Source organism: Columba livia, chromosome 2, assembly GCF_036013475.1.
Source record: "Columba livia isolate bColLiv1 breed racing homer chromosome 2, bColLiv1.pat.W.v2, whole genome shotgun sequence".
NCBI classification, from domain to species: Eukaryota; Metazoa; Chordata; class Aves; order Columbiformes; family Columbidae; genus Columba; species Columba livia.
In genome coordinates, this window is record NC_088603.1 from 28,004,052 (window position 1) to 28,031,993 (window position 27,942).

The 27,942-nt window shown below is 38.3% G+C and overlaps 1 protein-coding gene across 3 annotated transcripts in view; it reads left to right on the top strand.

Moving 5' to 3' along the window:
- Window positions 1–21,706, top strand: part of UMAD1 (UBAP1-MVB12-associated (UMA) domain containing 1) — an 81,098-nt gene extending 59,392 nt beyond the window's left edge. For all 3 annotated transcript variants that reach the window (XM_065051161.1, XM_013371053.3, XM_021281721.2), the window contains exons 3-4: window positions 2,847–2,932; window positions 20,121–21,706. In XM_065051161.1, coding sequence (XP_064907233.1) covers window positions 2,847–2,932; window positions 20,121–20,378 — 344 coding nt within the window. In that variant the 3' untranslated portion in view covers window positions 20,379–21,706. The remainder of the gene's footprint in view (window positions 1–2,846; window positions 2,933–20,120) is intronic.
- The last annotated feature ends 6,236 nt before the right edge of the window (window positions 21,707–27,942 follow it).

Sequence of the window (27,942 nt, forward strand, 5' to 3'; positions counted from 1 at the left end):
TTGGAGGATATTGGGGTTTTTCCATTTGTTTCCCATTTGCCCTTCTTTTTTTGTTTTCAGCAAAGAAGAGCTCTGCATTAAAGTTCATTTTACAAAAGCAATTTAAGTTGTGAAACACTATAGATATTGCTACATTTTGGCCTCCTTAAGAACTTATGACCTCTGGGAGTTGGGTGTCAAAGTTCTAAGTCAAGAAATTTCATTTCTCTCCAAATGAGCTGTTCTTATTCTTTCTTTCCTGTGAACATTTTTACATTTTTGACCTTTTGGTCCTGATTTCAAACAAAGATTTCTTTTCATCCTAAGGAAAACTAACCACAAGAAAAGAAGTGTATTCTGCATGGCATTAACACACATCAATTTGAACTTTTGTTTTTTGGGGTATAAAAACTCTTCTCAGGAATGGCATGTAAAGACAAGGGGAAAAAAAAAAAAGTTGGTTCCTGTGTTTCTTAAATCTCCGGTGTGACTCTCTTTCAGTATGTTGATGCATACACCCAACTTTACCCAGAATGAGTCATCTCACTGACTCAGTCCGCTGTCCTTTGCCACTGGCTGGCTGCACAGCTCCTCCCTTACACATTGGATGAGTCTTTGTCTGGCTCGCTGCAGTCGGCTCTCATCGACACAAGTCTCCCTGCAGCCAGCGGGAGATCCCTTGACGAATCCTGATTTCAGGGAGGGGTATCCTGTGGAGTCTTTCTTCCCCCATCCTTCATGGAATGCAGGACTAGGAGCGAACACAACAGGTCATTCATCTTCCTTGGCTTGGCAGGATTGAAACCATTCATGACAGATGTTTCTTCAGTCTACCTCTGAAATATTTTGGAGATGGACCGCTGTTTAGAGAGACTATTTCCTTAGGAAGTTGTTTCATGTGCTTAAATAGCCTTACTCCTGGAAACTGATCTAGCCTAACTTGAGTACCATTTAAACTTGTTTACACTCTCATCCACACCAAATGCACCAAAAATGCATCTTACTGTCCCCTTCATATATCTGTCAAGCCTTTTCATGCTTCTCCAAGTTTTTGCAGTCGTTCATTGCCGAGTGCATTTACAAGATCTCTAATAGTTTTTCTTTGCAGACCTCTTCATTACAAATGCAAACTAATGGTTTAACGTTATTTATTTTCTTGGCTGTTACTTACCTCATTATCTTATAGGTGCTTACAAATTTATTTATTGCAGTATTGTGGGGTGGAATCGAAGATGAACTGACACTCCATCTCCTTTGGTCTCTCCCTCCCCTTTTTTTTTAAGAGGTTATGTGAATACAAGTGCTTTGGAGTACTGTTGGTAGAGAATTACTAGTTTACTGAGAAGCATTTTTCAGCTCCCCAAAAGACTTGAAAAGTTTAGATATTAACGGAATGAATAGGCATTATTGATGATTCTCAAAATACACTGTTAGGAATAATACTTGGGTATTAAAAAGCATCCCCAGTGACTAAATATTACTGCTTGTTTTCATAAGATACTTTACCAAATATTGCATTGTGCCCGGGGGGCCTGACCAGTCAGTCCCTGGGGGCTGGTGACAGCGTGGAGCAAGGACGCGTGGGCCTGGGTGTCACTGGCTTCCAGGCGACCGGCCCACGGGCAGAAAGTGGGTTCTGCCAGGTGCACCGGCTCTAAGTAAACCTCTGGAGGAAAATAGAACAGGAAAGTCAAAAACACAGGCTTTGCAGAGGAGTTAAACTTGAACCCTCTCATTTAGAATTGTCGCTGAAGGGCTCTTTAAGAGTACAGACTTTCAAAGTACTCTGTTACAGAAAGCCGTATCAGTTCAAATAAAGAATAAAACAAGAATTATATGATAAATCTTTCATCTTTCTAAGTTGTCTCTTCTTACAAACTGTTTGCTGAGTAGCACTAACAGCAGAAGGAGATAATCCACAAAATCTTTGTAACTTCCTGAACACCCTCTTACCGACAAAGAGGACTGAGAAGAGATAGGTAAGGTGGATACGTGCTTTACAATATCTGGGAAACAAAGGTGGGTTTTGTTTTGTTTTGGTTTTACTACTTCTACCTTTTAAATAAAATGAATAACATACCTTCCGCCTTTAAAATCGATTTAAATACTCTGTCTCTATTGCTGTGATCTGTTCATCTTAGGTTGGTATCAGCTGCAGCTTTTCAGATAAACTGAATCATGTCTCCCCAGTAAAATCCTGGGCAGAGGCAGCCAGGTGTGTGCAATGGGAGGTTAGTGCCCAGCCCGCCAAGGGGTTATTGTCCTGGTACAGTCAATACCAAGCAATTTCCCTCAACATGCTGCATCTCTCTTTCAGCACTCATGCACAGATATCCTCCGTATGGAAAGGACGTTGCAAATGAGGATGGAGTAGTGGTGCTCATGTCCTCCTTGCCTGGTGCAGGACTGGGATGTGATGGGTGTGTGCACACCTGGTATCGCCTGCGCAGCAGATACTCGAACTGCTATGTTGCCTTTGTTTGACACACTGCTATGATTAGAACTTAATGGTCCTAAAGTGTGCAAAAGTAGGGGCCCTGCCTTTTTTCCTTCTCTTTCTTTTCCTCTGATTTTTTCCCTTTAACTGACTGCCACAGATTTATTCCCAGGTTTTGCAGACCACTTTTCAATATTTTTCTCTTTCCGTGTGTTCAAAATTGTGAAATATAAATGTGGCAACAGAGTAACCCTTTTCCCAGGGAATCATATAATTTGATTTTAAGAAGACTCAGTAAATTTTCTTATTCTGTATAAAATGTGAAGGATCTAAGTGATTTAATAGGTGGTGTGTTTGTTTTGTTTTGCTTTGTGTTTTGTTTTGTTTTGTGTTTTGTTTTGATTTTTGTTGTTTTTTTTTACTTTACCAGGTGACACAATTGATGATCAAAGTAGAGAGTCAAAGGATAAAACTTCATTTCCAGAGGCCAGACCAATGTACAACCAATCTCCACAGGTAGGAGACTTATTTCCTTACACACACATGATGAACTTCCATAGCAGCTCATTTAGGAAGCGTGAACGTCCTGCTGGAGAAGGTTTCAACACATTCACATCTTCCATAAACTGAGTGCCTACTCAGCCTTCCTTGTCATCCATCATAAAAGAAGTATTGCTAGTAATTAGATGGCAGTATTATTAAGGCCACTGATATTGATTTGCAAAAGAAAGAGTAAGAAGGCTGGGCTGTGTGGTATTGCTGAATATCTTATTTTTATACTTGAGACATGCGAACATGAAACTTTAGCTAGAATGTTAATGAATTGCATAGAAACATTAGCATGGTGAGTAGTGATGGAAAATGTCAAACATTTGCATAAGTCATTATTTCCACACCTACCATTATAAGTAACTTCTTGTAAATGTGTGAGTATAATAGACTTACTTTCTGTTTCAGTACAATGTGGCTGTAAATCTGGACTTCCTTTTCTTCATCAGGTTTATTTAATATTTAATCCATGTATACCAAAGAGGGCTTTTCAGAATATTTCTGCATATGATGTTTTCTTCTCCACTCCCTCTGAAAATGTTTTTGCAATGGGTATGAGCCTGTTTTGCACGGCCATATAGTTTTAGATATTTGCAAGATAACTGTGAGACATTTTCCGTGGACTTTTTGTGCTTTTGTGGTGGTGTTTGGTTTTTTTGCTTAACCTATACTTTCTCATACCTAGCCTTGAAACTAACTGTGTCTCTGACAGTCTCTCTCTTCTCAGTTCTATTTTAATATTTATTATTGCTAAGTCCCTTGTTATATCAAAGGTGTGTGAGATAATGCTGCATCTTTAAGAGTGGTCAACATGTGTGTGTGATCTGTAGTCTCCTTTTTTAATTTCAAATTAAAAACTCTGTCTGATACAGGAATTTTAAATTCATCATAAGTAATGATTTGCCTTCTGATAACGTGAAAGTATGAATTAGTTACAATTAATCACGAAATTTTAGTCTGACTTCTGGATCCATGCACTTCTGAGCCGGGGTGTTTTGCAACTGAAGTCTTGCAATTTGAGGCAGTATAGAACATGAGTGTTGTGGTTACTTATGGCATGGACAGAGTTTCCCTTAATGTGATGTTCCCTCTAGGTATTGTGAGCTGCCAGTTATTGTAGCATCAGTGGTTTGTTCAGTTCTATGGAATTCCAATGAAATAGGAACTTGTGTAGATTTTAAGTGTTAATGAGTTAGAGGAAAGCAGCAATTTTTTTTTTAATAAAATAGTAGATATGACAGTGAAAATAAACCAAATATTTATTTTAATATTTATATTAAAAGACTTGTATGTCACAAAAATACTTGTATGAACTGGCTTGTGACAACATCAGTTAAATTAAGATAGCACAGGTACAGCACTAGTAGTATCAAAGTTATTAATTCCAGTCTCTGGATTTGCGTGTTTGGACTTCACATTTACTCAAGTAAGTTCTCCGTCTCTCAAATTAAATAGAGTAACTGAGGATCATGGCAATTAACTTGATAATTCTGGCCATTAGGAAAGCAGTATTCCTATTTGCAGTTGTGAATATGCTTTGTGGGAGAAATCTACCAATTTGGCAAAATTGGAAAAGCATTGTATTTTGTATTATATATTCCATGTGTCGCTGAGAAATAGAACATTAATTGAAATAATAAACTTGTTACCCATAAAACAAGAATGCTTCATAAATGCAGTACAGTATGCTAAAAGATACCCGTTAGACTGCAAAGCAGTATCAGATATTTGTCATGCAGAGCTGAATAGAAGAGCCTTTAGTTCTTCAACTGCATCTTTCAACTGCTGGAAAAATGCTTGTATTTTTGAATATAATCGTTTTACAATTTAATACATGTAGACTTTGTGGAACATGGGAAATGCTTTTAGAATTGTGATTTAAAGAAGAATGAAGTAATACTTTGTTCGTGGGTCACTTCCTTATTCAAAAGGGAAATGAGACTGAGTTAAGATTTTTTGAAGAAACTATCTTCTGGAGTATTTTTGGTCACTGTCGTCATCTTTGGAATTTCCCATTTTCTCAGTACTACTGGATTGTTTGCTGTGCAACTACTGAATTCTCAAGTACCTATTTTTGTATAGTTTTGCGTAATCATTTAAACCAATGCACAAATACAAGCTTACACCAAGGTCATCTTGCTGCAACTAGCAATGTGTAACAGAACCTCTTGTACCAACTACCATACCTGCAGTCTGTGTTACTTAAAGAGGTTTTGATATTGTGTGCATCTTAGAGGAACTGCAGATATTTAGAAACTGACTGGAGGAAGGGTCTTCTCAAAAGGCCAGCCTTAGTCCAAACATTTCATCTTCTGCTGCAGAGAGTGGGAACAGAAACTCCTGACCAGACCAATGTGGAGCATCATCTCCATCTCCACGAATACGGGCGCAGGTTTGGGAGGGTCACTGCCTGATGCCGAGTCAGTCCCGGGGAGATGCGGATGCTCTGGGCCTCATCAAGCATGTACAATCCTGCTGAAGTTGCTCCAGGCTCATGGACTAAAAGTCATACGCACATTTAAGTGCTTTTCTGGATTGTGGCCAAACTGCTTAGTGCTCTGCAGGGCCGAGAACTTATATTAGTCTCTTTGGACACTGAAATACAAAGCTTCTAATTTTAACTACAACACCATCATCATAGAAAGAGATATTACGGTTTTATTTTTTCATGCTTGTGAGTTTTCCATTATTATAGTGCAATTTCCAGATAATTCAATCTTTATCTGCTTTCACGGGGAACTTAGGTTAGAGAAAATAACAGAATGGAATGGTTAGTTTTGATATATGAAGAGTGCTAGAAACCCTAGTAGTGTGGTGGGGTTGTTTTTGATAATGAGCTATTCCACTGGTAAAGCAAATTAGCACAACCTTGCATTTTTGCCCTACTGTGAGAGCAATTATGTAGCATATCTATTAGGAGACATAAAAAATATTTTTGACAGATGGTATGGCTGTGAATTAGGATTTATGAAGATTATTGTATGTCTGGTGTCCAGGACACCTGGGATTATTAAATTGATGTAAGAAACAGCAACAACAAAAAATTACATTTCTGGTAATAGCTGCAGTGTTTTGTATCTCCCTACTGTCACCTTAAGAAGCAGCTCGGGTTTATTTGATATTGCACTTCTTGATAATCTGACGTGTGCTCTTTAGCCAACAGATGTCAGCAGATTTAATGGGTGAAAACTGTACCAGTAAGTGTATTAAAATAAACCACCAAAAATGAGCACCGTCTTTTGATTGTAATTAAGATTTTTCTCTTGCTGTGTGTTCTTTTTTGTTTGTTTTTCTTTGTAGTTCTATTTCTCCCTCAGATACTTAATAGCTATTGCCGTCTATCTAAGGAGCTTGTTATATGTTTTCTAGGGCAAGAGAGAATCCCCCAAGGGATTGCTTAATCCATAATTATCTAATTTATATGTTGTTGTTATAGCCATGCTTAATTATCTACCTTGCTGTGATACTTATCTTCATAGGACATAGTTTTCTTTATGAATTGCAATAGTTCTATGATGGTTCTTCTGCCCTTTCTTTTCATAAATTGCTACTAAAAACTGAGAACATAGCTGATAGAAAGCCCAGGTTTCCTAAAGTAAATTTAAAATTATCTGTGGTTTTCTGCATATAGGTGCTTGTGTGCACTGTTTTGAGCAAGTATCTAAATAAATTAGAAAAAATATTTTTGTATCAGAATAGGCAGATAATATCCTCATTAAGCTGATCCTTTGTAAAGCTGCTATGTAAGGATTCTGGAGAGATGTAAACGAGTTTCCCATTGTCTGGTTAGGGGTCATTAGTCGATTGGAAAGAAAGAAAGACTGTAAGATATAAAATATGAAGGAAGAGATAACGGGAGTTTTTAGTGCACAATTTAAAACTGAGGGAAAAAATAAATTTAATTTTCTTTTTACTCCTCTTAGAGAATTTAGCAAGTATTGCTGAAATTGATAGACTTTCAAGATATCCTTTTCAGCAGAATGCCTTTTCTAATTCCAGGACATGAATAATTCTGATATTACTTTGTCTTCATTAAAGAAAAAAATAAAATAAAATAAAATAAACTTATTTCTTCCAGATCCGTTGTTGCCTATTTTTGACTAGAGCTCCACTGCCTGGAGTATTTATACAAGTTACCAGAAAAGGAGATATTACTGATCGTGTCTCTGTCCCGTCACCCTACTCTTAGTTTATGGTTCAGAGGGTCCCATATTAAAAAATCTCGAGAAGGGCGTTCTGGCCTAGATTTACTACATCATTTTAAATTCCTTATATTTTCTTTAGAAAAGGTAGTATATATTTCAAAATTATTGGCCCATGTTTGTGATTAGTTTGCTTCATTTTGACAAAATATGGTGTCTTTAGAAAATGTTTCTGCTTAGATGGGGATTTTTGTTTTAAGCTTTCATAAGGTAGAATTCTAGTCATGGCCTGGGTAGATTAATGGCTTTGTCATATGTCATATTAAGTCTAAGATCTTCTTTTTCAATATAAAGCTCTTAAAGCACATTGGTCCATATTTTCTCTCTTCTTAATTGGGTATGTAGGCAATAATCACTTAATTAAATTATCCACTCTTAGAAGAGACTGGAATAAGACTGTCTGCAGCAGGTCATCAAGCACGCACTTTTGTCTGAACGTTGGTGCCGTCAGAAGAAAGATCTGATGTTTTACTGGGCTATTGTGTATGATCATAAGCTATGGGAAGTGAAGTTTTAACATTACCTTTAAAGAAGGATGACTAGATTTTAGTGTTGGTGGCTGCAATGGACATCATCTTTCTTAGCTCCCTCTATCCTTTGCATGTGTAGTAAATAGCTGGCAGTTCTTTGGGGGAATCCACGTGCAGCCAAAGTGCTTATGAAGTAGAGCTGACATATAAGAAATGCACAGGATACGGTTGTGATCTTAGTGAGAACAAAGGTAAATAGCCAGTCAGCTAAAAAAATCAACTGTTACATATTACAACTATTACTATACAACAGCATACTTACTTTATAAAGCTTCGTTATATGATAAAGTTCATATTGCTGTCTGTTTGATAATTGACCAAAGTATTTCAGGTCTTTTCTTACTAGGCAGATCGCCACAGTGTATGGACCAGTGGACTTCTGTCTGTCCTCAACATTTGGGCAACTTGTGGGGGAGGGTATATGTACAAATTATATATATATGTATGTGTGTGTGTATATATATGTGTGTGTGTGTATGTATATATACATGCATATATATAGATATGTATAAAAGACCTGGGGGTGTCTTGTAAACCTGTCACCTCTTAGGGTTTTTCTCAATTCTGAAGTGAATAGTTGAACTTATTATCTGTGTAGCATGATACACAGCTGGGGTTATTTCAGATACTTCGTAATCTCAGTAACATCAAGAATGCAATGTCCGTTGTCTTTTTCTTAAAGAGAAGCATTATATTTTTAGATATAGGGAACTGGAGTGGGAATTGGGAGATGTGAATTAACGTGGTTGTCACCGACTTCCTCTCTGAACTTAGAAAATGGTTCATTTCCAAAAGTAATGCAGTGCTCTCTTACAAAGCACTTTCCTATAGCACTATGCAAGTGTGAGATACTGTAAAACGCTTTGTTCAGCTTTGGCAGAGAATTCATTACGACAAGAACTGAGGAGGCATTGCAGTCTTTTAAGATGGGACTTGAATGTTCTGTCTGGGTAGCAAATACACGTAAACACAACAAATGACTTGGAGCATCCCTTCCTGCTGGTGGAGTCAGTGCTGTGGTTGGTCGGTATCATTTCTGAGGTTTGAGCCACAGAAGACAAAACCACCTCCTGTAGGGAAGGAGAAACACACAAGCATGGGATGGCTTAGTGCCTATAAATGGCAATGTATGTACCCACATGTAAAAAGTTCAAAAATAGTAAAAGTGGCCTGACTGGTAGCATCTTCAATTTGAGAGCCAGGCTTTGGTAAAGGAATGCATACTCCCAATACTGGCCAAGGCGCATGTATCCAGAAACACAATTTGCCAACCTCCGTATTGAGCTTGGGCAGAGACTCGCTGTATGTTTGACTTAATTGCACGCTTATGCAGTTGCATTGGATGGTTATTAGTAGCAGGAGATGCTCAAATTGAGTGCCCAGATGTTCCCATCACATTTTTTAACCTTTCTCTAATTTTGGGTTCTTCTGACTAGCTTAATCCCCATATAAAACTACTGATTATCCTGTATCTTGCCTGAACACATGTGGTTGGACTAAAAGCCAGTAATGCTGCTTCACTTTGCTGCTGTCAACAAATTGATTGGTCAGTCATCCTGCCTCTGGGAGCAACCCTTCTGGGCTTTCCAAATGTTAAAATTGATCTAAAATGCAATGTAGATCATACATCACTTGATGAGTCTGTGTGCCTATATAGCCTGATGTTACAGTGATATTTACAGCATGATGCATTAGCGTGAAATGGTGGCTGAAAGACTGTAATATAGGACAGTTTATTATTAATAATAACTATTCTAAACACCAAGTAAGGAAAGTAACAATGTCTTTAGGTTAGTTTCACTGCCACTTTCTAGGGGGAAAAACCCACCACAAACAGCAGTGGGCAGTCTGTTTTAATGGAAACGTGACATGAAAACTGCCTTATTTCAGTCCAAAATGCTAATATTGATAAGACAGGAATACATTTTTCTGTACTTCCCATCAGTGTGGTGTGATCCTTTTACCACGATGTGCTACTGCTGTAATTTCTGCCTTGAAAAAATCCCCAAAACTTCACCACTCCTCAGTCGTATCAGACTTGGGAAAGACTGTGCGCTGGGTAGCACATTGTCAAATTTTGTTCTAAAGCACCTTTTAAAAATATGAAATAAAGTGGAAATTATTTGTTTACAAATTTCTTTGCTTCCACGATATTGCAAGTGTTAAGAATATTTTTCTAGTGTTGTTATGTAATTAGGGGTCCTGCTTGATAAAAACAAATCTGTTTTAAAAGCCAAAAGGTACCACCCTTCTTCCTTTTCATTATGATCCAATTATCTTTCTTCTCTGGAGAACCAGGGGGCTTTGGAGGCCACCTTAATTGAAAGTGATCACCATATTTGTTTCCTTTTATTTACTTAATTAGTTATTTGGCCCTTTACTGCTTTAAGAGTCATCGTGCTTTTATTCCTGCATCTCAGAAGCCTGAGCAGTAGTTGTTGAGGACAACTCAATCTTGTTACTGTAGGTAGATCGAAGCTTTACAAAGTCCGGCTCCTGGTAACCTGTTTGCTGAAGGTGATGTTGACAGATGCTCCAGATACACGCTGTGTGTGGGGGAACTTGAAGTCAAATTTCCATCCTTCCTTTGTGTTACTGACTGGAATCTCTCTGGAGAGAGCAGGCAGAAAGCTGTGTTAGGAGGTGCTTGCCTAATTCACTTTCTCAGCATTAGAATGTTTTAAATTTGTAAATAGGTGTCACGGAGGTACCCCGAGGTTAGTTTAAGGGACAACAGGGTCCAAAACAACTTTTATTAAACTGGTGAGAAACAGGGTTTTAGCACTCCAAAAGTGACTTAAATACAGGTTCGGATATCAGTTGAGGAAAATTATTAAGGGGCAGCAACTAATACAACAGGCGGTCCACAGTGTGCATGCACGTGGCTTCACCCAAAACAATGCCGGAGCCACCCCTGAGTCCCAGAGAAATACACACTTGCCTAAACACGGTGTGGGATTATTTTTAAAGAGATACACGTACTCGTAATGAGTACAGGAAGTGTACACTCGCGATTGTGCAAGGGTAAATTTATAATACACTCGCAATCCTGCGAGGGTTAATTTACTTACACGTGCAGATGTGCACGGAATATTACACGTGCTTATGTGGAAGCACGGGAGGAAAATACACTCGCGATTGTGCGAGGAAATAATTTATACACGTGCTCGTATTGAGCATGGAAAGTTACACGTGCAAATGTGCACAGAAAGTACACGTGCTTGTATTAAGCACGGAAAGTAAGCGTGCAAATGTGCACGGAAGGAAAATACACCTGCGATTCTGCGAGGATTAATTTTACACGTGCTCACGTTGAGCACAGAAAGTTACACACACATATGTGCACGGAAAGTATAAATACACTCGCAATCCTGTGAGGAGAAGTTTTACTCACAGCCGTGGCGGCACGGCAAGCGGAGTCTCCATCCCGGGGACGGGGGCTCCCGGCAGCAGCATCTTGCTCGTGCTCCGAGAGACCCGCGACAATGGGCGGAGTCTCGACAAGAATCCCATTTTTTATTGGCTGATCAGATCTGACTGTAGGCATTCTAGAAGCTTCTCTGCCCCCCCACACTGGCTGTGGGTGCCCCTGAAGCCTCCAAATATCCCCCACGCTGGCCGCAGGTGCCCAGCGGCTCAGTGGCGCCTCGGCACTCCCTTCTCCTAATGGCCCTGGCCAGGGTCTCTGGGGCCAAACAAAAGAAGCTGTTAGCCTCAAGTAGCAGAGAGAGAGGGAGATGTGCCTACTCCTTCCATACTGAAGGAGGGAGGGGGAGAGAGGGGGGTTTGCATTCTGCCACAATAGGACATATTGCCACTCTTACACATGCTTGGATTTTAAGCAGCAGGATAAAACCCTCTGAAGAAACACTTGATACAGCAATTTTTATTCACACATCTGCTGGAGAAGCTCTTTATGTTCTGTAAGACCAAGGAGAGAGACTGTTAGGAAGATCTGGGGGGCTTAGTTACCAAACGAAAGTTGTGCGAGCACCACTGAGGCTGTTGTTCGCAGGAATCACTGGAGGAAGATCCACCTGGGTTCAGACAAGTAGCTCTTTTCTGTTCACTCTAGTTAAACAGCTTTTTTATGAAAACTAAATCCAGGATCATTTCCTTTTCCCTTCCTCTTATTGTAGATGGAAATTGTTATCCCTTGGTCTTTTTCCTTTCATTGATATTAACGTTCTAGGGAGACATTTCACAGATGTTGCTGAATACCTGAAATTATTCAAGGAGGTGTTCCCTTTCCTTCTCAAAACAATAAACTACTAATTTATGCAGCTTTTCTCAGTTGTTCCAATTTACTGAAAAAATGACTTTTTTTTTTTTTAAACGGTGTTTGCTAAAGATTTTCTTACTAGTCTTTTATGGTTAATTGTCTAAGTTCTTAAGTAAACAGCTTCCTCTCCCATTCAAGTCCTTGGATTTTCATACACTTAGCAGAATAATGAGAGAATGAAGTATTATTCCTCCTTTTTAGAGGTTCTGCTCCTCGAACAGCTACCAACTCAGAGGAACTTTCACCTTTTTCCTGCCATAGCAGGTTACCATGTTGGAGCTTCTGCAACAGCGGGGGTTGGGAACAAGAAATAGAGACATGGAGGCACATGCCCGGTTTGTCTGAGCTTCTTTTATTCAGAACATCAGCTTCCCAAAAAGTCATCAGGATATTTTTTGCTTGCAGCAGTAGAAAGGAACTCAAATCTTGTTGTCACCAACTACATGGACCAAATGTAGCTGCTAAATTAAAACTGATTATTTAAATGCTATTTATTTCAATGTGCAAGTAAAGTTTTATAGAAAATTATTTTTTTAGTATATTCTCTGGCTATATTGAAAAGTTAAAATATAGTCTTTCCTCCTGATTCCAGCTCTGTTAAAAGAGTATTTTCTAGGGGGGTGTGTAACATTTGCATCCTAGTCAGTTAAAAATTGTTGCCCCACATACAAAGAACTCCTTCATGGTTCATAGTTGCTTCAGTAGATAACTGAATTTTAATAGTTAATGTCTGAGTTTTGTATTACATCAGGAACGAAGGTAGCAGCAAAATAAATGTGAGCACTTTGTGCTTTGGGATGACACTGGAGTTACAGAGCAAATCCATTATCAGCATTTTTCAGACTTCTCTGTTCATTTTGCAATATATTGACTTGTCCTTCACTTCTCATTTGTGGCTATGAATGCACTGCTGGGTGTCTAGAGCTGCCAGTATTTTCAATTACAGTTCTTCTGCCTTGCAGTTTACTTACTATAATAATTTTCATGACCTTTTTAATCTTTCAACAAACGTGCTACAGAAAAAAAAATAAATCTGGCCTAGTTAGTAATATTTCTTGGCAGTGGCAGAAGCACAACGTGCTGCATGTTGTTCATGCTGCTTGTTCTGATGTATGAGATCTTTGCTCTGAGTAGCTTGCATAGTACTTTGAAGGAACAGAGGAACTAGATAAATTGTTCTTTAATGAACTCGCATCTCTCTCTTTCTTCTTAGATAGTTCTTATCATGATATTCATATTGCAGAGGGGAATGTCCCGAATTCACCTGTGAGGACAGTGCCCAAAGCACGGGGGCCTCCAGAGAGGCCCAGGGAAGCGGCAGGAACAGGAACCTGCTACTGAGGGGGCATAAAAGCTGATACAGCTCTGCAATTATCACGTTCAGAAGTGCCAAAATTGGTTGGGATAGAAGGAAAGAGTATAATTATTTTAGTTATGGTGGGAAATTAAGACTTAGCATTTTTAATAAAGATTTAGAACGCTTTTCTGCTTTCCCTTAGTTCTGCAGTCTTCCTTCATGTTGCATCTTCTCCCTCTTTGTTCACAATTTTATAGTTTCTCATTATAGAGGCCCACATTTAAGATGCAACAGTTCTCTGTCTTTAAACAATTATCGAATGAAATAAATAATAGGAATTAGGTATAAAGGAATAAAAGTAGTAACTAGGAACAGAAATATCATTATACAATTTATATTAAGTTCATTATATTTGCTAAATTTATCACCAACCCCCCCTCCAAATACTTCCTGTGCCGAATTGTTATTATAGGGGATTGAGTAAAAACAGAACCTTAAGCTTGTTCTGGTTTGAGTTTGCAAAATTATTAATGAAGATTTTTTCTTTTTTTTTTTTTTTTCTTCTAGGATGTGCAAAAGAGATAGTTGATTTAGACGCTAGATTTGCAGTCTTTTGTGGTACTTAAGAATACTTTTCAGGGTAGAATTGCATTTTGCAAGCATTTCATAGATGAAACTCACAGGCATCTCTAGCACTTACTAGGGCAATTAAGCTAAAACACTTTGAGAGTGGAACATTCAGAGTATCTGGAGTACAAATGGCAACCTCACAGTTCTTCCCCTCTGCAGAGGACCAGTTTTAGCTGTTTGAGAGAGCAAGGAGCTTGTACTAATTACAGAAAGTCCACTCTGCATTTAAACTATCAAATTGTTCCTATGTTAGAGAAGAAGCTAGTTCTGAATTTTTTAATTGCTTTAATATCAGTAAGAATGTACAAATGTACATCATTATTGATAATAAAAGTGCAGTTTAGTAAAGATTCCCCTACTGTTCTTTGCAGGCCAGGATACACTGTGAGCAGCTTTGCTATAATAAAAACCTGTAGAATGTCACAGGTACTTTTCACAGTTTCTTTAGATTTTTTTTTTTTAATTTAAGATTTCAGCAACATTAACCCGACCTTGATTCCATTCGAGTCTAAGGAATGGCTGGAAAGCAGGCTTTAAAGTGGAAAATGAAAAATATCTACAATGTATGTCACAAATCTGTAAAAATATACTTAAATGGCTGGTTTAAAATCTGGTTCTGTTTTACTCTGAACAGCAATAGTGATAAATGGAGAAAAAGCTTGCTGCCTACTGATCACACAAAATTTGTACAGGTAGCAGCAGCTCTTTAAGAAAGAGTTATCACTGCTGCCTAACAGAATGAGAGTCATAAGAGCCTGGGAAATGAGAGCCCAAAGCACATGGAAAAGCTGATTTCCAGTGACAGCCGTTGTTGCCTCTAAAAGCTTCTCGAGGACTTGATCTTAGCCTGGAGCTTTCAGTGTGGGAGTCTGTCTTGCTGCAACCACTGACAACACCAGTGTCAGGCTGGTATTGCAATCCCATTCACTGCATTTCTGTTACACAGAATTAAATCCAACAGAAGCCATTTGGATACGGCAGCGAGCTATTGCAAGGTCTCCAGCACTTCTTCTTCCATCTGCTTGTGTTCTCCCAAGTAGGAATAACTTTTTTCTGGGTCCCTGGAGGGGATCCTGACTAAACTCTTCAATAAGCTTTGAAAGAACAGCAGCTCTCCTGATTCACATGAGGTTTTCTGAACCATCTCAGGCCATCTGTATTGTGCATGTCCGGGTGGGTTTCTTCCTGTCTTACAGTTCTGTAAGGAAATAAGTCACATACTTATTGGTGTGGAGGTATTTTGTTGATTATGTTTTGGGTTGGGTTTTTGTGACATTTAAAAACTGTAATGTAATGTATGCTTTTCCTCTCTCCAGCAAGGTTTTACTGATCCTTTTCTCCTAGCTTAAATTTTTGAATACAATGTGCTAAACATTCAGAGCGCCTCATGAATAATTTTTCTTTCCCCTGTGTTCCTCTTTGCTGTTACTGTTCTTATTTGAAAAGTGAATCATTGTCATCAATGGAGATGCTCACTCTGGAATTCCTACATATTTTCTAAAAAGGTCCTGTGAATACCCTAAAAAGCATCAGCTACAATTGGAGGAACAATCCACTAAGACAATTTCCATTTCCAGATACATCAGACGTAACTGCTAAATGAATTCTGAGATACATTATGATACACTGTTTACTGTAATACCACTGAATTGCTTGAAAAAAAGATAATATTCCTCTATCACCAGTAGTGTTGTAGGTCTCTGTCATAATTATGATATTCCAGGATATTTACTGAATATTCTGGAAGACTGACTGTATTGTTTGTTTCTCAAGGCTGTCTTTTTAAGGAAAATGGGTCTGCTTCTGGGATTAATTTTTTTTTTAGAGAAAGTACATATTTCTTTAAATGGATCCCTTTTTTGTTAGAAAACCTTGTTCAATAGTTTGTATTATAATAATACTAGCACTCATCTTTGAGTCTCCTTCAGGGCGCTGTAAATTCAGCTTCTCCGTACATTGTAAACTATGCATTTTCTTCTTCCTTGTGAGGCTCTTGGCAGACTTTATGGTTAGTACACAGAGATGCAGCAAATGAGATGTTTTTGAAGGCAGCTGAGAAACATTTTCTTTTTAAAGAGCAAAAAAGAAGAATTTACTTTAGAGGATAATTTTGTACTTTCTTAGTTTTGAAATAACATATAACACCCTTACTGTCAGAGCACAATTAGTATCTGGTGACCAGCTACCATATATGTTTACATATTATTTCTTTTATCCCTATTCATTTGGGTTGCAAATCAAGAATGGAGAAAACACCTTGCTTGTTTGAATTAAATTTGATTACCATACCTTCCGTACTTTTAACTGATTTTTTGACTCCCTGGTGTTTGGTGAAATGCAAATTGTTTGATGATCTTCTAAGTGCATTCAATTAATATTTCTCATAGCTGGATTGTGTGTCACAGCATTTGGCAGTGCTTTGTTTAGCTAATGTCCAAAGAATATGCTCTGAATAGATTGTATTCTGGATAAATAAGTTAGGCATTTAAGTAGAAGCCAGTGTGACTAATGTGGGATATCAAATTCTCTAGGACTTGCAGTTCTATATATGCTTGAAGAATGCATGCCTGAAAACATAAGCCATTTCATAACCTTGACTTTGATTGCATCACAGAGCTTTGTGCTGGGCTTTGCATTGTAACCAGCTTGGGCGGTCTCAGCACTGGTGGTGATTGATGTTCTCTACTGGAGTGTCCAGTTCTTCATTATGTTACCACTATCGCTATAAAACTCTGCTGGTCAGGTTGGCTTCATCAAGGTCATTTCACTGATGTGGGTTCTCCAACATATGAGTGAAACATATCCTAGCCCGTTTAAAGGATGTCTTTGTGATTTGGAAACACAAAACGTATGTAGCGTCATAAGATCTTGCATATGAGGCTGATACCTAAATATCACTGCAAGAGTGCTCAGAAACAATTCTGCATAACCAAGGGCAGTGCTTGCCTGTAATGACTACATTAGGCAGAACTGAGAAATCACTTCTTGCAACATGAATTTTTCAGGTCAGGAACTTTTTCTTTGTGCTTGGATACCTAATAGATAATATAATATAATATAATATAATATAATATAATATAATATAATATAATATAATATAATATAATATAATATAACATAACATAACATAACATAACATAACATAACATAACATAACATAACATAACATAATATAATATAATATATGCCATAACACATGTGACACACTGTGTACTAGATAAAGGGATGGGCTCCACAATATTCAAAGAGTTAAACTGCAAATGTGACAGTGTTTTCCAAGTTAACTTGGCCAGTGTTTTTCTAGAGTGTTTGGGTTTTGCATACTGGATTAAAGAATTGTCCTCCCCAGGTTTTGTATTTTTCCCATTGCCTATTTTGTTTGGATGTCAGTCCAATAATAGTAAAGTACAATGTGATTGTTACAAATGAAAAAGTCAATGTGAACACTTCAAGATAGTGAAAAATGGGCATTTGCATGGGAGAGACAGTAGTGGTTTATGTGTGAAATGGAAATAGGAAATCTTGAGTCCTTTTCTCATTCATGCTGTAAACTGATCTTGTCATATTGGACTCCAGACCTTCTCTTGAGGGGTTGGGTAAACTGGGACCCAAAGACCTTTCGATCTGAGCTCAGATTATGGCATTTATTATACTGACCTGACACTTCTCTTTGTTCCTGACTTTTCTGTACAATATTGCTCCCAGCCATTTCAGGCTTTATTTACGATACTGTTTTGACTATTAAGAACCTCACTGACAGTATGCAGAGATTGAGCATGGTAAAATGATGCTTAACAGTAAAATTATTCTGATGTAATTCATCCTTCGTTACTGCAGTCTTGCTTTGAAACACGGAGTGGGACTGGAAATTAAGAAAACCTGTTTCTTGCTCTAACATTGTCAATATACGGTATCTATTGTGTGCAGAAAGGGTTTTAATTTCAGAGGCTGCCCATTTGGCACCTTTCTAACAAATGTAAGGTTTCTGGAGGAAAAAAGAAGGTTCAAGATGCTTTGTGCTCTCTCCAATTTTTCTTTCCTCTTTGAATTTAGTTTTTTCCGTGTGATAGTCTAATTTACATTATAAATTGAGTTGATCCAGCTGTGGGACGATTCAGATATAAACAGGTATTCATAAAAGTATAATTTGCCAGGTAAAATAAACATTAGATTCTAGGGATTTCTGATTATCATCTGAGCTATGGGAACAGGACAGCAAGTGAGGAGTAAGGAGAGTAGGAGTAAGGACAGCAATGTGGGAGTAGGGGGAGGCAAAAGGGTCTTTGAAGATCTTGTTTAACATTGCCTAGATGGAACCTTTTCTTCTTTTTCATTTGGGGCTTTCTGGCTCATCTCTCCTCTCCAGAGTATGGGACTGATGTAATACAAGCAAATACCAGTACCTCAATAAATGTTCCACAGGTTATTTCTTTGAAGAGGGAATGTAACAAATTTGTGTAGAGTATAAATTAAGGGAACTTTTGATGTTTACAGCAGTTACAAATTTAAGTACTTATTTGAGGTATTATGGTGTTCGGGTTTTTTTCCAGATAAATATCATTAACCTAAACAAATGTTCTCTGTGTTTGGCAGTGTTTTTAGCAAAAGAGTATGTGAGCAGCAGCAGATGTTTATGAATTTTGTTGTGATGCATACCTTGAGCCTATTTGGCCATGGCAAGAAGGAAGACTTCCCTCTAAGTGTTACCAGTTAGCAGCTGTAGAAGCTGAGATCCCTTTTTAAGTGAGAGCTGCCGATCTTTGACTTGAAGGTAACTGTGCTGATCAGAGCAGAGTTGTTAGCTACTCATAAGGGTAGAGAACTGAGAAAAGGAAAGCTGGGGAAAATAAGGAGCAAGAAGAAGCATCTGTAAACTGTAGCTGTAGGAATTATGTAGTACAGACGTATCAATATCACAATAGCTTAGAGAACATTGTTAAAGCAGCAGAAACCCAGCAACATACTTTATCTCCAAAAGGCTCTGAAGTAGTCTAGAAGAACAGATAAAGATGGGATTACTCTTTCCTTTTTGATACCTTTAAAATAAAATGTTTCATAGCAATTAGCCTGAAGGTGAACTGAAAGAGAAGGGAAAGAATCAAATAGGATTTGCGCTGGGAAGTGAATCCCAGCAGCTCAGTAGGAAAGTCCTTCCCTCCCTTGCCTCTTTGGAGATCAGCTTTTGTATTGGATTATGACCGATAAGGTTAGTAGTTATATCTAGCAGCCATTCCTTTCAATAAAACTTGTTAACTTAAGAGAAATTTTACATTATTGTCCTGTGACATAATAGTAACAGATCTTGGGAAGTTCATCTTAAGCTTCAGATTTCTGGTCATCGTGAGTATAAACAAAAGCTTCAAATGAGGGTCCATGTCAGAGTGTGCAGCAGCACTAACCCCTTCTGTCCCGGCTGCTCATGGAGGAGTGAGCTTCCTCCATCACCTAACACAAGCACTGACTCTGAGCCAACCTAGATTGGCAAGATTATCTGTTCCACTGTCAACAGTTTATATGGAAGGTTTAATGTTTGCTTATCAGGAAATGATGGGTTGTGTAAGGAATGACTAGTGCTCAGGTTGTGTTCAAGTCAAATGCAGTCCTTCCTTTGAGAAGGATGTAGTGCCTTTTACCTGGCTTGGTAACTGTGTTTTTCTATAAAGCACATACTTGGCCATGCGTATATTGCCATATGTAATAGACCTCACCAGCCAGTGATGCAATTCCATTTCAAATTGGAAAGCAATATGAGTAATACTTTGAAATAACTGGGAAAGGACTGGTTTTTAATCACCGAAGTCATGCTTTTGGACAACTTCCGAAAAGGCACCAGGGGAACAAAAAATGGAGCTTCATCAGTTTATGAAAGTTGTGTGAAGTAATTTCCCATGAACAAGAATGGACATAATGGCAAAAAGTCCCATCAGCATTATGGGTTTCATAAATGTAGAGTAGCATTATGTGGAGAAATCCCATTAATCATTCAAAACAATCTATTGTTGCTTTAGCCTTAATTCAAGTCAACCTGACCCAAAGAATTATATCGACATGTACTAAGAATTGCTGGTTTAGATCTGAACCAAACTCTGAAAACAATTTTGTTTATTATTTTAATATTTGCTTTCCCTTATTAGTGGGTCACGATGTTTATGAGTACAAAGCTTTAGCTGCCTGAGTTGTAGTGTCTAAATTTCCGTTGTTCTTTTCTCTTCAGATAAATACAGGGCACCGATCACCATTGACTGTATCAAGTGCAGAGGTGGGAAATGAAAGGAGCCAAAATTTGGAAAGCAGCCCTTTCATGTCAGATCTTCTGAGTGACGTCCCCTTTGCCCTAGCGCCACATGTGTTAGCAGTACAGGGCACCCGTAATGACGTTCCTGACCGATTGCTCACCTATGACATCAATGATAATTTATCAAGATTTTGGTATGACTTTACACTTGAAAATTCAGTGCTTTGTGATCCATGATGTTTTATTTATTTTTTCTGTCTGTGTCAAGGAACAAGTCTTAAGGCGAAGATAAAGACTTATTTTAATCTACTTAATATTTTGGGGCCCTGCCACTGGTGTATCAGATGCATTGCATCAAAGGATTATTATTCACAACTGTGTTATATTTTGTAGCTTTACGTGAACTCTGACTTACTCCGTTAAATATTCTGTTTATCTCCAAAGAAATCAAGCAAAGCTGTTCCAGCCTGAGTAAGAGACGAGCTGTTGGTATCTACTTCCAGTAGGTAGGCTGCAGACGCAAACATTTCATAACTTCAAGATGAAGTCTACACACGTCTGCACTGTTTTTTCACTCAGATACTAAACACATAAATCCTATAACACGTGTTTCCTTAAGATCACCTCTGATTTTCTGCAGATAGAAGCCAGTATTAACACTAAAACAACAGTGCTTTTGCACTACTGGTCAGACAGCTTTTCAGTTAAACCAAGTTTTAAAACTCAGAGTTAATTATGAAGACTTAATAGAGTTGGTTAAACTTACCCATTTCAAAGTGAAGCTCAGCCGCTCTACTCCCTTTCCAGTAGATGGTATTTTTGTCCATCTCATTCATTTTGTGCCTGGAGAAGTCCTGCCTGTTGGCTGCTGTTTGTTCTCATTACCACATGTGTTCCTGATTTATACACAGATCAGCTTTTCCATTTTAACCTCTTTGCCCCCTGAAGAAGGAAATCTCAGGACACGTACTTTTAATGGTCACACCCTTCTTTTTTTAATTTGTGTGCCAGAGATACAGATGGCAATGTTTAACAACAGGAAAACATTACATTGTTTCTTTTGCAGCTAAATTAAATGGCTAAGTAGCTAAACATGCATTCTCACAGAGCGCTGTGTCCCGCGCTCGCAAGGTTTGAGTGTGTTTTTCCCGAGTAAAACCAGAGCTGCTGTTGCATGAGCAACAGCTCTCTGATGTAACATCATGATTTGTGATGAATAACGACCTGTGTCACACAAAAGACTACACTTGTTTTCTGTCTCGGGGTAGAATATTTATATTGTGCCAAATGTTAGTGTATATTTTCATATGTTTTCTATGCTCTGTGATAGCTAAAAATACATGTATTTTCAGATGTGCGCCCTCTTACAGTATTTGAGGTAAATACTGTAAATGGTGGATAAATTGTTTTGTGAATGCATCTTACGTTGTTAAATATTCATATTTTAGATATTTTTAAATGTATGTATTTAGTATTTTTGACAGCTATGTTCATATATGTTTCGAAGTTACTGTTTCAGAGAAAGTATCTGTGCTGCAGTCCAATAAAAAAAATGCTGAATAACAGTGAGTTGTTTTTTTATGTGTGAGAGTTATTCCTTGTCTTTACCTATATTGTTTACTATAGCTGTGAACACTAAGAGTTCATAGGAGCTTGAACTGGGGAATTCAATCTGGAAATCTTTTCACTGTCATTTAAAAATCAAGGTCCTTCTAATCAAAGATATCAGACTTTCATCTGATGTGTTCTGTGTGCCATGCTTGTGACTCGTGGTGGTTTAGGTGGCATCCATGACACTGCTCTGAGGACAGTGTGTCTAGGAAGGACTATGAGCTCTTAGAAGGAAGAGTTAATGCTACCAAGTTGTTTAGAATTGTGTGCTGAGTCTTCTAGTTAACACATACCTGAAGAACTACATTTGATTTTCATGACTGTTTTCTATTTAATTGTTAAAAAGTTAATCATTCTGCAAACAGCATGTTTCCATTCGAGTTGTCCATTTTGAATCTGAAATGTTTCTGCAGCTCAGCAGGTCTAGAAGCACAACTGCAAAACACTGTTGAAGGCCAAACTCACAGTACTTGTTCTTTCTTTGCTAGCTGACTTGGCATGAGATTTTTTTGTATTAATTTTTTGCTTAAAGTTACATAATCTATCTAAAATAATTACATCTTGTCAGAATTTCACTCTGTTACACTCACAGGTATCCTTTCAAAAGAGAAGAAGAGGCAGAGGAGAGTAGGGAGGAGGTTGTATTCAACCATGATGAGAAATGTGGCTGTCATCCTTAACCGTGTTCCGTATAGGGTAAAATTTACACCTAGCAAGAGTGTTAGTAATGAGCAAGGTACTGGGAATGTGTCTTCTGACTGCCCTCCCTTCAGCCAGGGCTGGGGCTCCAGCTTGTCCCTTGCTTGACATCATCCATAAAATGTGGATTGAAGCCTAATGGTATCCAGAAAGCAAAGGTGAATATCTTCCCCCTGGGATAAGAAAAAAATAAACTGTTATAAATTAGTAAGATTTATAGATTTTACTGTTTGCCTACTAATAACATGAAGATGGCACAAAATCTTCAGAAAAGGAAAGATTTCAAAGAGTCTCAGTTCATATAAAATGTGAATTGCTTGTGTCAGGTATGTTTAACATCATATGCTAAGTAATTATTGCATAGAATATGTGTAAATATATTTGTATCTGCCACTGTCAACAAATACTGTATGTTTCTATATCTAGTCATTCAAACATGTGACCCCGATAAAGGAGTTTGGTTAATTTAAAAAAAAATTTAATACTATTAGAGTATAATCGATATTGGTATCAAAATGGTAAACTTCCCTGGGTGGCCTTTCTGTATATAAAAATGAGAACCTGAACAGAACTGTTTGCTTTGTGTTATGCATATGTATGTAAATTGTCTAGACAGAACTGAAAGATATTTCATAGCTGATGTTATTAATGTCAGAATTACAACAGGTTGTCAACTCCAGAACTAATACTGAAAGGCTCAGCTGTGATCCTGTGCCAATGACATGCTGTAAATGGGAGCTTTGTCACTGCCATTCGTGGACATATTACTATGCCTGCACTCCTTTAATAAGTAGTTTATTTGGAGTAACTTTGGTTCATGGGAGATTTTGAGTTTTGTTTGCAGTTCTCTACATTTTCCTTGTGAGAGTTGTACTCAGCGTTGTGTGATAGCGTATGCAACTTTCTAATAAATCAAACATAACAAGACACTTCTTATTTCCTCTGGAAAAGTGGTAGATACAGAAAAAGTCTAATTTTAAACGTAGAGAAAGGGGAGCAAAGCCCACATGGTCAGAGGTAAATCAAAGAATAATTGCTTCCAGAGCAGCCCAGCAGAAGGCTGACCGGGAGCTGGTCCCTACAGACAGCTCCCCGGTGCCAGATTCAGAAGTGGAACCAGGCATTGCCGTGTCCGGCAGGTCAGTCAGGGAGGTGGTTACAGATCCAGCCTCTGATGTTTTCTGTAAAGTATAATCCAAACCCTGATGCTTCAGCTGGCAAATACACACTTGTGTGGTCACATCTGAGAGGTTTTGACCCTACAGCAAATAAAAGAAAAAGGCAAAGAGCATATTCAGCGTGATCATTACAGTATCTCAAAATAACACAGGGTTTATTACATTTTTAGCTGGGGAACCTGTTATGTTCACAAAAGCATGAAAGCGGCCTCCTTGGCAGTATGAGTGGGTTGCTCTGAACAATAGCAGAAAACTTGCATTAAACTTCTCTCCTCTGCTCCTCACCACCACCCTTGTGTTGTGACATGATAATTCATCTTACTTTGGGTTTTCTCTCCTCATTCTGGTGAGTATGGAGAGGAACCAGAAATGCAGCTCACAGAAGTAAGTCCTTCCCATCTTAGGTAACTGCAACTCTTCTACTGATGACAGGGCAATTCCAGATTAACCAGATTTCCTTGAGAAGCCGGACAGTGTCTGTTACAGCAACAGAGGCAGAAAATCCTCCTTAAAATCCAAAGGTAGGCTCCTGCTCGGTGCCACAGGAAGAAGAAGGTTCAATAAGCCAAGTTGGGTTCGTTCAGCCCATCTGCCATGCTGCCGCTCTTCATCAGTGTTAAGCTTGGCATTCTGTAATGAGCTCACAAAGTTACAAACAGGTACATTAGGCCTGGTTTCTTCCCATGAATATGTCACATTCCTTAAACTAAGGAAAGTTATTGATCTCCCTGTACCCTCCATTGAGACCATGTTCTTTCTTTACCAGCAGAAATATACGTCTTTTGAGTCTCCTAGAGAACTACCTCTTTCTTTTCAACATCTTTTGTAGAGGTGGGACTGTTTCCTGAAAAGAAATCTGGGCTTCATTCCGCAAAAGACATCTCTTCCCATAGACACTTTATTAGCTGCACTTCTGTCTGAATCACGTCCATCCAAAGTAAGAAATTTAAGTATTCATGCTTACTGGAAGGGGAGAAAAGTCACTACCTTCTTCCTGTCGTGCTGACAGTCGGGTAACTTGTAAGCGTTACAGCCCATAGAAGGAAACTGAGATTTTTGTCAATTCAGGTGCCAGGAGTGTAAGAAGTAAATTTGATCTAGGCATGGCATCTCACCGTTTCTTTAGTTCTGGAGCACACATTTTAAGTTCTATGTACAGGTATGTGATGTTTCTCTTTGCCCTATATGATGCTAATAAGTAAGACTGTTTTAATCCTCCTGCACATGCTGCTGGGCCAGCCGAATGATCTAAAAAGCAGTAAGATGCCAAGCACTCTTTTGACCTCTGTGGATGCACTCCCTAGGAAGAAACTCTGTGCGCAGATTTTTTTTTCCTCCATGCATAAATTGTTTTAAGCATTCAAGAGAACTCCTGAAAAATAACATTTTAACCTTTATTTTCTGAAACATATTAATGGAGAGCTTTTCTGCTTTTATGGTAAGTGCTACAGATCTTGACTAAGCTTGGCTATTCTACATGCAATTACTTTGAGACCATTAAAAATGATTAGGTTTTACAGCTATCTATCTGCTATGAAATGGCAGGGTTCTCATGTGTTCGCTATTTCTTCTGGTTTTACAGGAAGAAAAATATGTAGTAGAATGACATCAGACTAAGGGGGTTGGCATGTAAGGCAGTTTTCATTGAACATAATTTCTGTAGTATCTAACGTTGGCTGTAATGAAAACATAGAAACTAAATAAAGTGCAAGTGGTGAGAATACGATGGCACCATCATATCGATGATCCGAATCAGGAAGTAAGTCAGTATTGTGCCCCGTAATCTTTTTTGGTGAACATGTAGTAGATTGCACAGCAATCCCTAATCCTAAAGCCCCTGTACATTAACATAAATAATGGGAGGGTGACGATGGATCACATACTCCTTTCAACATCTCAGACCAGATATTTGTATTCAACCTGCAGCCTCTGTTTTACCAAAAAAAGACAGTGACTGTTCTGTAAAAGTTTATTTTCCAATGAGGTACCACAGCTCCGTGGTTGGTCAAATACATCCCTTTTACAGAAGCAAAACAGTCTGAGTACGCTGCATGGTTCATACAATAACCCAAGATCTGTAAAGCTTCCAGTGTTGCACTGCACATTATGATGAGATGTTGGAGGAGCCTTTTTTTCACTTCTGTTGCAAAACAGAGTATCTAGTAGTGGAAGTGGAAGTTATGATGACCCTAGAAGGATGCAGCAGCTGTAGAACAGAGACAAGAGAGGGCTTAGTTCTGCCAGCCAATTCAATTCACTTTTCCTTGCTGCAAAGATAAAATAAACTCTTGAGATCAAAGATCTCATTTACAAGGCTGTCCTCTTAAGTCAGTCGACACATGCACTTCAATAACAGAACATAAAAGAAACTGCTCACAAGCAAACAAAAAAAAGATGAGCCTCAATTATAAACATCCCTCATCCCACTGCGTGTGGATCTCAGCGTTATGGTGGGAGTAGCCACTCACGTCCAAATGTTCACGTAGCTTTTCTCCAAGGGCAGCTGTGGGCATCTGTCTAAACCTCACCGGAAAAGAACTCTGAAGCAGATGGACTCAGAAAGCAGAGATTCAGGTGAAATGGACCATCACAGTGAGGAGGGAATTACATATTTAAAGCAACTGATACTTGTTAGAGATAAAAAACACCTCGGGACTTCAGTCTGACCACTGTGTCACCCTGTTTATGAAGAGAAATCTGCTATTTGCCTGTTTTCCTTAAGAAAATTAAGCAGTGTGTGATGTTTTGGAAACGGTACTGTGATTTCCTTTTTCAGCTGTTTTTAGAAACTACTGGTGCATCTGCTTGGCCTATTCTGCTCTTAAAGACATTTTTAGATTCCTGTAACTCTGATTTTGACTATGATACATTTAGATAGGGTTTTTGTCAAAGACTTAACATTATCTTACCAACCGATTGAAAGCATCTTTTTGTTGTTAGTTGACTTCTATGTCTTTGGCAGTTTGGTTAATTGTCCTTCAGTTGTCTCTCAAATAAGAATCATTTACACTTCTCCATCTACATAATAGGGTGGAATAGAACATATGCATTAAATTTATTCCAGAAAGGATTGCTAAATTTTATTTCAAGTAGTATTGCAGTACTTGCAGATATTACTTCTCAATCTTAGTGTAGTTATGGCTAAAACTGGACATACAGGGTTAACATATTCTCTATCTTTTGATGTAGTTTAACTCCTGTTGTAATTTAACTCATGGCACAGAGTAGGAAAGATGTTTGTAGTGTCTCCACTGCCACAGCAACTTTGCTGTACAAAGATTATTTTCTCCAAAATAAAAGTAACTGTTAGGAAGAATAAAAGCCAACTAGTACATCTTTCTTAAACAAATGAGGTAATTCAAGTGAAGGATAAAATCCCACTTGGAAATTTACAAATAGATTTTTGTGGTTTTAGATAGATTGCAATTAACTGAAAAAGGCCTTTCTGGCACCTACTGCCTCATCTTGCTTCAAACTTATTTTGAATCATATACAAACTAATATTCTGCTTCCCCGAAGGAACAAACTATGAAGATAATGCTGAAAAAGGTCTCATTTTGGAACATCATTTGCTTCTGATATATCACTTCAGCCTGGAAATTGTGACCCAGTAATTTGTCAGTCTCCAAGAGAACAGTCCACTCTCTTTTAGGACTTATTCTGAAACAGGTGTCTGAGCAGATAACCTGTGAAAACCATCTCAGCAAACTGGGTGAGCGTAGGCATTGCCAGAGCGTTAGAAGATGAGAGAAGGCATCCCCATAATGGGATTTAATGTAGAGCACTGGTGGTGTCAGAAATGAGAATATCCTCTGCTTTGCATTAAAAAAAAAAAAGAAAAAAAGAAAAAAAAAAGCGAGGTGGCAGCATGGCACTTTACTTGTATTTTTTAAAACACTGAGTGTCTACTTTTTAATAGCTGATAGAATGTTTTTGAGAACATGGTAACTTGGCAACACTTGGTTTACTCTGTTTACCTTTTCCGCCCAGTATGTATCTATTGATCTTAAACTCCTCTGACCAAGGGAAAGCCTTTTCTACAGTGTTTATTACATTACTAAGATGATGAAATTTAGGGTAAACAGAGAAAGGGGATGATTCTTATCTGAGAATTTCCTCCCTTGAACCTTTTGTCCCAGATACATCCAGCCTGGACTGGTAGGTGCCTTTCCTAAATGCCTAATGGCTCAGGCGGGGCCAGAAGGCCCGAGCGGGGAATTTCTCAGATACAAATCTTCTTTCTGCTCTCTCCGTGTTGATGTGCTTAATTACAATCCCAGTCATCCTACTTTCCATCTGCTCGCAGGAGAAGG